This window comes from Danio aesculapii, chromosome 20 (genome assembly GCF_903798145.1).
Source record: "Danio aesculapii chromosome 20, fDanAes4.1, whole genome shotgun sequence".
Lineage (NCBI taxonomy): Eukaryota > Metazoa > Chordata > Actinopteri > Cypriniformes > Danionidae > Danio > Danio aesculapii.
In genome coordinates, this window is record NC_079454.1 from 9,007,542 (window position 1) to 9,020,624 (window position 13,083).

General features: G+C 37.4%; 1 protein-coding gene across 1 annotated transcript in view; it reads right to left on the minus strand.

Moving 5' to 3' along the window:
• The window catches only part of fam20b (FAM20B glycosaminoglycan xylosylkinase), a 54,166-nt gene extending 44,320 nt beyond the window's left edge, over positions 1-9,846 (minus strand). The window contains exons 1-2 of the mRNA XM_056481618.1: positions 9,750-9,846; positions 5,785-6,274 (exon numbers count right to left, since the gene is read on the minus strand). Coding sequence (XP_056337593.1) covers positions 5,785-6,161 — 377 coding nt within the window. The 5' untranslated portion in view covers positions 6,162-6,274; positions 9,750-9,846. The remainder of the gene's footprint in view (positions 1-5,784; positions 6,275-9,749) is intronic.
• Between the last annotated feature and the right edge of the window lie 3,237 nt (positions 9,847-13,083).

Genomic DNA, 13,083 nt, shown 5'->3' on the forward strand with positions numbered 1-13,083 from the left:
TGTTATTTACTAATTTTAAAAAGTAATAATGTTTTGGTCACTTGATTTTATTTTAGGGTGCAATTCTCGCTTTTAATAAACCATTGACTATGACTTTTGCTTCAATATACTCCCAATTTGCTGCTTATTAGTAGTTATTATGGTAGTAGCTGTGATTACATACAGCGGTATTGAATTATGTATTGACCACGTCACCATTTTTCCCTGAAAACATATTTCTAAGGGTACCACTGACTTAAACTTTTCACCGAATGTTTGTAACAACCAAAGAAATCCATATATGCAAAGAAAACAAATCTATTTTAGTTTGAAAATTAAGTTATATGTAATAAAATGAAATGACGCAGGATAACAGTATTGAACACATGAGGAAAGGGAGGTGTATAGGGATGAAAGCCCAGACAGCAGCACAGTAGTTATTCAGCAATCCTCTGCCCTTCCTCAGTGTAAATTAATATTAGTCTAACATCTACATTACCAGGATGATGAAGATGAATCCAGAGTAGACATTTGAGCAAGCCATGATCCAAAACACAGCCAAGGAAACTCTTAAATGCTTTCAGAGAAAGAAAATCAAGCTGTAGAAAGGCCCAGCCAATCACCTGACTGAATCCTGAATTCACCTGAGCAATTCATGTAACTTGATTCTTCACATGAGAGTTGTCTTTAGGTGTCATCACCAAAAATCCTTTTATATAAAGTATTAAATACGTTTCAGTAGTTCAGTACTTTCTCCTTCTGTCATTTCATTGTTATTATGTTATTACTCATCAATAATATTTCAGATTTTTTATGTTTTGTTTTATTTTTATGTTTGTATTATAATTTTTTTTTTTCCAAAATCTGCTTCAATTCCATGTCAACAGCTCCTTTAGAAATTTTATTCCCAGGAAAAACATAATGTGTTCAATATTTATTTTCCCCGCAGTAGGTATTAGGTAGGATTAGGAATGCAGAATAAGATCATGAAGAACACAAACATTATTTCCACAAATCAACAGACAATGGGCTCTATCATACATCCGGTGCAATAAGGCGCAAGACATGTTTGGTGCGATTTGTTGCTATTTTCAGACCAGCGCAACCCTAATTTTCAAGCCACATTGTTTAAATAGCAAAAATTTTTAAAACTTCAAAGTTGTGCGATGGCTTTTTGTTGGCATGTCCAAATGCTTACACATTGCTTACACAGGATGTACAACAATACACAAATATCTTTACAAGTGAAAAAAGTAAAGGATTAAAATGGTACAATAAATATTATTGGGTTTTGGAGACGTTGGCATCACTATATGGGCCATAAGAACAGGACGTGTGTTTGGATAAACTCAGTTTTTTGACCACACTTCGTTATTATTGTTCATTCATTTGTTTGCTGGAAATTAGAACTGAATTTAGAAATAGATTTGAAACCAATCTTTGCGCTCAATAAACTAAATTTAATATGTAAGTTAATAGATGTATTCAGTGGAGTAAAGGAGTAAAGAGTAAAAGTAAAGAGAAAGTAAAGAGGCCGAATAGAGGAGGCTCGTTCTTTATCCTTGCGCTGTAGATGGTCTGTTTAACTGTTTTCTCACTAGTGAAGCATTCAGTTTTCTATTTATAAAGTCCCCCATGTAAATAGCAAATGCGCCATGGTGCGACGCAACTGACTCTTAAGAGGCATAGGAGATGAGACTCTGTTTGGTTTGATGCACATTATGTTTAAAACACACCCAAAACTCATTATGAGAATAAGCACAACCTGTTAGACCATAGGTGTATTTTTCCATCCTTGAAATAGTAAAAGTGGATTTCAGACACGCCCTTAATGCTTAAATAAAGAGAATTGACACTTAAACTAAAGTGTTACCATATTTTCTAATATCATAGCTTTTTGTTTTTGCCCTTTTGCAATGTATTGCTGACAGGACAAGAAAGCTGGGGAAGAGAGAAGGAAGCAGGATCACCATCACCGCAGCAGTGTAATAAATGATGTAAAATGAAACCAATTCATTTTTTTTAAACATCATTGCGCAGTGCTGCAGATTTCCCAAACCACACCAACCGGAAAATAAATAACTCTTCAAGTACTGTTCACATGGGCGGCAGGTCCTTCAGCTCCACTGCCTCTAAAATCACCCTAGAGTTTGATTTACAAATTGTTTCTCTACTTTGCCACACGCCATGAAGCCCGCTCAGCTCGCTCTCTGAAAAAGTGCTGCTATATAAATAAAACAGCCTGCTATTACATTCCTTATTCATTCAATTCCTTTTCTATTTCACTCACAGATTTTTTCGCTCTCTAATTCACTCACCCGCTCTTCCCCTCAATTCTGATCACACATTTCAACATTCTCATAACTTTCTCTCTGTTTCGCTTCACACCTAAAAGGGTTAGTTAGGGTTTTGAAAAAAAAAAAAAAAGTCTGTTAATAATAACTCATGTCATTTCAAACCTGTTAGATCTTTGTTTATTGTCAGGAAATAATTTTAGATGAAATTAAGATTCAATAGCTACGTTTCCATCCACCTATTTTTATGCGTATTTTGGATATGCGCATAAAAAAAAAAAACAGTTGATGGAAACGCCATAACGTGCATCAATTTTGTAGGTGCGCATTCGATTAACTTTTTTTTAATAAACTACGATGAAAACAATTTTACCGGACAAATTCCAGGATGTGCATTAAAAAAAGTCATGTGATTTTGTTATAAGAGATCATGTGATGATAAAAATGTGTGGGAATGGACAAACCAAGCGGCAACCTCCCGCTCTCCCTCGGGAGGCCAATACGGAAGTAACTGAAACTGCAATTCATCAAAATTCCGCTAGTCCTGGCTCCATAATAGAGCAAAGTGCAATTGAGCCCACTGTTAGAATGGCCAACTTTACAGCAGAAAAAAAGGTGTTTACAGCCTGGTACAAAGAACGATTTTGGTTCATATAGCTATTATTACCCTCCATGACAACTGTGAGGGGGGTGAATTTTTTTATAACTCATCCATTTCCTTTATATTAGGTTATTTTAAGTTTGCATAATTAAGGGCGTGGCCACTTGAGTGACAGCTAGGTCTCGCTGGTCGCCGTCACTTCACCTCAGCTGAATCCGGCAGATTAGCCACTGATCTCGGCATATTCATCGTATTTTTGTTTTGTTTTATGTGGCTTTACACAGTCAGTTGACTTTTGGACTTATTTCTTACAATTATCAGATGATATGGGATGCTGTGTGCACTTAATTGTGCTCACAAACCATTCATGTGGCCTCGTTTCCCATGTGAGTAAAGTTATATACTTGTATACCATCTCTATAAATGTATTTGTTTGATTTAAGATCATTTATCATTTATAATTGTCTTTAGACCCGTAAAGCACTCCAGAATGTGACAGATTGATTAGCTGTAGGCTCTAGAACAGTCATCTGAAGCGTTATCATACAGTGTTGTGCTGGATTTTTTCAATAGTCTTGCATTTACTAACACAGACTATAATTGAAGTGTTTGGAAGTATTTCGCGTTTTCCTCCTGTTGAAAAATGTCATAAGAACAATGTTTAGTGGCTCAGTGTATTACTACAGTGTTTTTGAAAGTCTAATCATTTTACTTATATAGTGTACAGCCAAGCACATGTGGTCAGAACACAAACGAGTCGCATGTAATAAAGTATCAAGCGTTTCTCCCAATGTAAAGTCTGTCTGCCAGGTCTAAGCAAAGTGCCAGCAGGTGTCTGTAGCTCCGCCCACTCTCCGCCTCTTTGCCCTTGTTTGGTATCCCGCCGTGGGTGCGATGACGCGCGAACAAAATGGCGACGGTTGGCCGCGCCTACTTGTGGCTTCTTTTGCGCTCTATATTTTACAGTCTATGGGACAAACCAGCAGGCTGAGCACATTGTAAAACATCTGAAATGTTGTTTTGGTCATTCTAAAACCGCCGTAACCATTTCAGTATTAGTGTTATTATATTATGAATTACCTCCAGAACTGTCAAGAGTGTGCTCTGCGTCTCACGCCATCAAACACCACCACATGTTCATTACGTGTTGGCATCGTCTTCTCAGGTGCAAGTCATTTTTGAAATTAAGAAAAAGATTGGCGCAGCTTCTTCTACCGCAGCAAATTCCGTTTTTACTGTCGATATTTGGCGCCAGTTTATGAGGAAGTGACGATTTTGTTCTCTTTGACTCATTGGATGGAAACGTTGCTTTATTAGCACGTCTTAGATTCGATATTCCAGTTTTGCACATACATTTAATTCGCATATTTGGATGGAAACATGGCTACTGTCGTGACAACACAGTAGTGCTATTGCAATAGCAGGAACAAGCAGGAACAAAGTATACTATATAAACGTCATGTTGATAGGCAATTAAATAAAGGTAACCGTCATGCGCATTGTCAAAAAAAGACAGTCACCATTCTGTGATATTGACAGCTGTTTGTGTAGATTCTCAGTGAACTATGGTTGTGTGCTAAAAGCTGCTGCATCAGAAAGCATGTTAAAAATACCACATACTGTATGGTAACATGTTATTACCCCAAACATACAGTGAATACACTACACTGTAGTGCTTGAAATAAATCCCCCTGTGAGGAAATTCTGTAGTCGGGTGATGAGTCAGTGAAAGTTGTTAAAGCTCCTGTTCAGTAACCGCAATAGGGATTTCCTATGGGAGTTTCTTCTCTGGGTCATATTTAGAGTTTCCGCACAAGAGCACCCCCTGGCTTTTGGAGGACATTTACAACTGTACATTATTTGAGGGGGCTTTGCTTTTACAGTCAGCATGTGCAGTTCATGTGTAGATTAGTGTACAGAATACAGGTACATGAGTGGAATATCCACAGAGCAGATCGCGGGAGCACTGTGCAGTGAAAGCCATTGAAATGAATGGGTTTCATAGCATAACGCTTTCTGCGTCCAGTGTGAAAGTCTATTCACACCATAAAATTACTACAGCTGGAGAGTAAAACCAGCGCCCTGTACTGCAGGGTAATTCGGCACAGCAGAGCCTTTTTTCGGCTTGTATTTTCATCCAAAATTGGAAATAAATTTTTACTTATAATTTTCAAAGGGCTTTGCTAAATAATTTGGTGCATATCTAGCATAAAGTCATTACTTTTGTTTGTTTTGTGGGTTTTTTGTGCACAAAAGCTTTTCTTTAAAAGTTCTTTTAACATAAAATTATGTTTGACTGTTTCAAGGAATTTCCCAAAGAGAGGTTGCACCTGGAAGGGCATCCGCTGCGTAAAACATGTGCTGGATAAGTTGGCGGTTCATTCCATGGTGGCGACCCGGGATTAATAAATGGACTAAGCCGAAAATAAAATGAATGAATGAATGTTTTAAGGATGTTTGTTCTTGTCACATTTCTTGATTTTGAAAGTCTCCTGACTCTGGAAGATCGGAGAGCTCTCGATTTTCATCCAAAAAATCATAATTTGTGTTCTGAAGATGAACAAAGGTCTTGAATCGAAATGAGGGTGAGTAATTGATAACATATTTTGGTAACACTTTAGTTTACTTCACAATTCACAGTATTTAGAAACCAATAATTAACACTACTAGCTTAATAAACTACTTATTAGCTGTTTACTAATAGTAAGGTAGAAGTTGGGTTAGGTTTTGGGTAGGATTAAGGATGCAGAATACAATCATACTTTACAACTACTAATGAACAGTTAATATCTTAATAATACACAGGTAATAAGCCAGCAGTTAAAGCATAAATTGCGACCTAAACAAAAGTGTCACCCCTGATTTTTATTTTTAGGTGAACTAACCCTTTAATCACAATCATCACCTCACCTTTTGGGCTTGAATACAACTTTCTGTCCCCCGTCGAGCACCAGCAGGGCTTTTAACTGGGTTCCTTTATACCCCACGTCTGCCCTCTCCACACGAGCGGTGGCCAGAGCATTCAGCACAGCAGCTAACTCAGGTGTTTCGTCCGGGTAAACCTCTCGTGGACCCACCCACTGGGCGGCCACTTCCCAGGGTGACTGAAGGGTGTGTGTGAGACGAGCTCCTTTGGCCAGGGAAAGGCTGGCTTCCATCTTTCGAAAGGCCCGAAGGTCGCGCCGGCTAGCGGCCGATCCCTCTCCTCCATCTAGCAGGAAGACCTTGGCCAGGCCGAGGAGGAAGAGCACAGCGCAGAGCACCACCACACGCTGCTTCAGCTTCATCACCTCCCACCACCACCACCACACCGGAGACTAAAACCTATGCCTGGGACATGGCAATGCCCGCTGTCTCGCCAACACCAGCACCACCCGACAGGCTGGACTGGACACACTTCCTATGAGAGGAGAAAGTAGAATGTTATTGTTAATCAGCACAGTTTTTGACTGAGAATCAGACTACAATAAGCTGGCACTCATATTTTTAGGATGTTTTAGAATATAAATGTCTTCAATTTAAATAACTATCAAGTTTAATGAATATATACAGTACACACACATATAATGAGTACATTTAAACCTTTAATTTGGCTATGATTAATCGTTACCCAGCACCAACACTCACTCACTCACTACCCTTCGGCTTAGTTCCTGATTTATCAGGAGGATAACCACCACGGAATGAACCATCAATTACACTGCCATATGTTTTAGATGGCGAACGCCAAGCACTGGAAAACTAGAAAGGTCAACATAATATTAACTCAGTATTTCTCATGAAAAAGATGCATCTAAACTCAGTGTTGCCAGATCCTTCTATTTAAAAAAACATGGAGTAAAAACAAGCTTATACAAAAAAATAAACCCAAATGCTTTCTCCTAACTCCATAAACTGGATTGCTTAAGTTAAAAACATAATCGAGGCTTAGAATGGATCTGGCAACCCTTAAAGAGCATACATTCTGAAGCAGTCTCACCAACATAAATGAAACCCAACACCCCTTTTAATGGTGGTTTAGTCAAAATAGCCAATGACAATGTGCTTGGGTTGTGGTCAAATTTATTTAGTTAAAATTAGTGGATACCAGTATTTAAAATGATAAATTAATCAACTAAATATGATAAAATGAGAAATATAAAAATGTAATTAAAATGTTTAAAAACCTATTTTATATATATATGTTTAATAATTATTTTAAATAAAACCAAAAGCACAAATTAAATAAACAATACAATATATGGAATAAAAAAAATCTTTCAACTTGACAATAAATAAAAAAATAAACATGGCGGTAAACAAAGAAAAGGTGACTAAATTTCATAGATGTATACACTAGACATTGCATACGGACCCTGAGATTGCGTCAATCGCGCCGCCATATTTATAATACAGTTTTGTTGAATAAAATAAGCAATGTAAATGAAATATGACAACAAGATGCTGCGGTACCAGAAACTTGTATTATTATCATCTAAGTGAACGAGTCGTTCATAACGGCGATTCATTCATAAACTAATCCCTCTCTACGTTAGAATTAGAGTGAACGCGAGAGAGGGGGTGTGTTTCAGGACATGGATTAGATCAAATTTAAAAGGTAGGATGGATAATACATTTCCATGCACACAAACATAAAGACGTGCTCTTTGTCGGCAATACCCATGAGGCAACTTATCCACCGATGTAGAAAAATTATACTTTTCGTAATTAAAAAAATATTTGCATACTGACCACCGGGAAAAACTCTCGATCATAGATATATGCATAAATGTGTATGTATCACTGGCTCTGGATGGCCAGTCCTCAACTGCACCTTGGTCCCACATTCATTTCAAAGAAGCGCTACCCTGTACTAAAATGGCGACTATTGACGTATTCCTTCCAATAGACAACAATAGCGTAGGCGACATCTAATGTAAATATCAATGGCTAAATTAATGTACAATTCTGGGTGAACTACTCATTTAATTGTAAATGAATATTATAGCAAACAACTGACAAGATTTCCAGTATAGTTATACTTCTGCGTCGAGTGATCGGCGAGACCCACGGTGTGATATTCTTTAAAAAGACAGGGGGCGGTAAAAAGAAACTGACCGCAAAATCAAGATAAACAGAGCAGTAGGAAGTTTCCGGAACTACGTCATATCATTATTATCACTCAGTATTTTTAAACTAATTATTTTTATTGTTTTTATAAATTATTTTAATGGTTATAGGGATTTTTATAACCAGTCAGGATGTTTTTTTTAAATCAAACTTTGCTGCATCACTTGCTTTTGTTCATATCTCGGACAGTTTTACATATTAAAGTTTATTAAAAAATTTATGACAAGAGAACATGTGTTACTCTACAAATATATATTTTATTATGGCAAAAATAAAAGCAAAAAAAGGACACTTAGTAAAAAATACAGATATTTTTTCAGATTTAGCTCCCTCCAAAATTCACACATTCACTGTCTGGCTAGATTCTGTCTTCTTCTTATACTAAAAAAGTAATAATGGTCCAACTTCCTGACCATGATCACCAATAAAGCCTAGAAAAGCAGGCCATCAGTATATTGTAAACCGATAGGTTCAAATATTCCTCTCCAGTTATCACAGATATCATTTGTTCCTTAATTATAGTTTTGTAACTATTAAATTGTTTTACATTAAAAATTCTAATATATACATCACTGTAAAACCTATGAATGGTGGAAAAACATATTTCTGTAATTGTGTACCCGGGTCTCCACTTTTGCCATGGCCTCTTTTGGCTTTAATAAACTCATCCCTCAGGTTTTTCCAAACTTTTTAACAAAAACTTTCCTCCTTTCCCATGGCGGTTACAATTTCTAGCCAAGAATTATTGATCATCTGGTTATCTCTATGATCACAGATCATAAAGATGTCTGTACAGTTGTACCTGTTTCAGACAAAATCTCTTCAAAGTTGTTCATATTCAACTCAAATCAAACGCGGTGCCGCAATTATTCGCTCGAGTCTCAAAAAAAACCATGCGCTCCGCCAGCCGAAATCATGTCGCACGCACCCAAAGCGAACCTCTGCAAACTCCTCGATGACATTATGTGTTCGCTTGAGTGCGAATGTGAAGTATAAACCAGGTTTTATTGGCTAAGTCCGCCCCTGAGCGTCGGCGTGAGCCACGGTGAGGGCTATGAGACCGTGCGAAGGCTGCGCCGGAGCATACACGTGTGCTTGACAGAAAAGAATAAATCAGCCTTTAGTCTTATTGCCCTTTGACATGTACTCATATATACAGTGCTCAGCATATACGAGTACACGCCTCAAAAAACTCTCGTTTACATTACATTTTCTATAGGATCTTAACAATATTATATTTGTGCATACACATTAGTTTAGTCAGCACTGAAGCCAAATCTAGCTTCAAAACTTACGATCATTTCATTCATTTTCCTTCGGCTTAGTCTCTTTTTTTATCAGGGGTCACCACAGCAGAATGAACCGCCAACTTATCCAGCACATGTTTTACACAGCGGATGTTTTAGCATTCTATTTCTAAATATATTCACTTAATAAATAAATCTGTTTTGTTCAAATGCACTAAAATATATAACCTACATTCACTGAGAAATGGATAAAAATATTCAGTTATGCTGAGTCTCTCTTAACTGCAGCAATGTTGAATCACGACTGGAATTTAATTGTGAATAAAATCATGAAAAGCGTGCCAGTTATTTCTCTAGTGCTGTGAGTCAACCTTGACAGACGTGACACTGCCAGACGCCGAACGAAATCAGAGCACTTCACATAAGAGCACTCACTGATGCAGGAGAGCTTCCTCGCTTACACAAGACGCAAACGCTTGAGTGTGTGTGTGTGTGTGTGTCTTTAATGACACACGTCACCTCAAATCCTCCTAATGTTTGATTTGGAGTTCAGCCTGGTGTTGCGTTGCGTCTGCTGCTACTGTCTGCGCAAGTCTGGCATCTCCCAGCAGACTTGATCTCCTTCAGGAAGAGAAAAAGAAACAAAAATGAGAACACAAAGCAGAATATTTTGATATATTAACACTCCTGTTGTCTTAGAGTTCTGTAAACGCTTGTTCGTCCTTTAGAGCCAAAATGACACGAATTTATTAAACCCCTAAAATAAAGCAAGTAAATTAAAGTCCTCAAATCTCAGTTGCATGAAGAAACATCTTCATCACAAACCATGTGAATGTTTAGGTTTTTCCTCATCAGTGTGGAGTATTTCATTAATGTTTAATCACTCGTTTTTGACTAAAGTGAAAGGTATATTTTCTAAAGTTAAAAGTACTTGCAAAAGTGTCAAAAGTTTAGAAGGACAATATTCATAAAAGTTACAGAAGCAAATTCTTATTATGAGTGTGTTTAGGTGTGTGTGTGTGTTGAAGTGTGTATGTGTATCTGCAGTTTTTATGGTGTAAAAATTATGGTTGGTGGGTCAAAATTGACTCAAAAGGACAACCGAAATGTGTACGGCTTTCAAGAAAATATGAAAGATTCTTTTATTTTTTCTGTAGTTGGCGTCATTTTAGTCACACATTTTCAAGATGAAAAACATTGTTTAGGTTATTTTCCTGCTCTTAAAATGGTGCCAGAGTCATTTTGACTTTTAAGTGGGTAAACAAAACAACTAAATATTTAGTAAAGCTGACTTGATATATTACTCATTCATTCATTTTCTTTTCGGCTTAGTCCCTTTATTAACCTGGGGTCGCCACAGCGGAATGAACCACCAACTTATCCAGCATATGTTTTACACAGTGGACGCCCTTCCAGATGCAACCTATTACTGTAAAACATCCATACACGCTTATTCATGCTAATACACTTTAGCTTACCCAATTCATCAATAGCACGTCTTTGAACTTGTAGGGGAAACCTAAGGACCCGGAGAAAACCACCGCGAACACAGGGAGAACATGCAAACTCCACACAAAAGTGCCAACTGAGCCAGCCGTGGCTCGAACCAGCAACCTTCTTGCTGTGAGGCGATCGTGCTACCCACTGTGCCACTGTGACGCCCTTGATAAATTACTGGAAAAAATACATAAAAAAAATTAATTTATGGAAACATTAATAAATAGTTTGGAATTTTTATAATTTTTTTTAAACAAAACTGCATCACATCTTATTCATACTTGAATGTACTTAAAACTCATGTTTGCTCAAAAAAAGTATTCTATTTTTTTTGTAGTTTAAAAATATATATATTTTATTTATTTACTTAAATTAACGTTAAATTTCAGATGCAAAAAGGGTCATTTTTTAAGCGAAGATGAAAATAAAGAAAATGTTGAGAAAATGTGTTTTTAATTTTTAGGTATTGCTTCCTGATCGAAATAGACTGCTGATGTATTTGTGGGAAAAAAACAATTGATCAGCAAACATCAAAACTCAAAACATTACTATAATTCTTTAAACAGAGTTTCAAAATAAAGCAGCTTTGATTTTTTTTTTTTTTTTAAATTGTCAAATTCCTTGCTGTCGCTTTTGATCAATTTAATAAATTTTTGCATAAAAAATTGCAATAAAAACAGAAAAATTTAACTTTTGAATGGTACTCTGAAACAAAATACATGTGCAACTCAATAAATTACAAAACAATATGCACGTTAACACTACATGTCCATACTTTTAAGTAGTCCAACACATTTCTGTGTTCAAATCCTTTTGTAATAGTGTTAAGCATGGTTTCTTCACCGGTGTTTAATTTTTTTATGAACATTACCTTATTGTAGAAGTAGCTCAAACTCGCTCATTTTGAGGCGGGAACCAGTGGACATGCAACAACTTTAATTATAACATAAACACAAAACTTTCCATCTAGACCTCCTTCACGGGACTTGACATTTGTAAACACTCGCTCCAACGGGTTCGCATGGCTCTCGGTCCCGCCCACACTTGTCAGTGCTACCAAGCCAACCAATCACAGAGCTTGCGCTAAGCGTTGGTGTGACGTGTAGTTACATTTTTTGAGAGGTGCATGTCAGCGTCGGCCACGGTGAGGGCTATGAGTCCACGCGCAGGCTGTGCCGGGCATTTAAACTACATTCTAATTTTCGGAGATACTGAATTTGACGTTTTTATTAGCTGTAAGCCATAAACATCAAAATTAAAGTAAACACTTGGTATCATGCCATGTGTGCAATTTATCTATTTATCAATTCAAGTTTTGAATTGAATTACTGAAATAAATCAACTTCTTGATGATATACTAATTTATTTAAACGATAAATATAGCACAAGCAAGTCCACAAGTCTTTGGAGCGGCCTAGTCAAAGTCCTGAACTGAACCCAATTGAGATGCTATGGGATGAACCATAAAAAGGCAGTTCATGCGTTAAAAACCATTCAATGTGGCTGAATTACAATGACTTTGCAAAGATAATTGGGCCAAAATTCTTCCACAGTGCTGCAACAGACTCAGGGTGGCCCAATTATTTGGTTTAGGGGGGAAACACAGGGTAAGAAACTGTTCTTAAAAATATAAATAATTCATTTTAAAAGATGGGGGGAGCTTTACGACTTCAAACTTTTGTTAGATTTTTTCAAAATCCACTAAGGGCATCACAGTGGCGCAGTGGGTAGCAGAATCGCCTCACAGCAAGAAGGTCACTGGTTCGAGCCTCGGCTGGGTCAGTTGGCATTTCTGTGTGGAGTTTGCATGTTCTCCCCGTGTTGGTGTGGATTTCCTCCAGGTGCTCCAGTTTCCCCCACAAGTCCAAAGACATGCGCTATAGGTGAATTGGGTAAGCTAAATTGTCCGTAGTGTATGTGTGTGAATGAGTGTGTGCAGCTGGAAGGGCATCCGCTGTGTAAAACATATGCTGGTGGTTCATTCCGCTGTGGTGACCCCTGATTAATAAAGGGACTAAGCCAAAAAAAATTTAATGAATGAATAAATCCACTAAACAGCTTACTTTCAAGCATGGATTATACAAACACTCAGCCTTATAACAACAAAAAGAGACCATAATTTAATTTCGGCACAAACATACACACTTGAAAGTGCCAAACATCAAAACCTTCAGTTCCATTCCACTAAAAAAAAAGACTCTGTGGGCAAACAGCCTGGAGTTCGGAGCCATGGCAAACACAAACTCAACTCTCTCTCAGCTCTTGCTGATCTCAGCCTGAGGCTTATCTGTGTTTGAGACGCTACCATTGCAAACACTTCTACTACACACACATACACACACTTACTACAGTGATC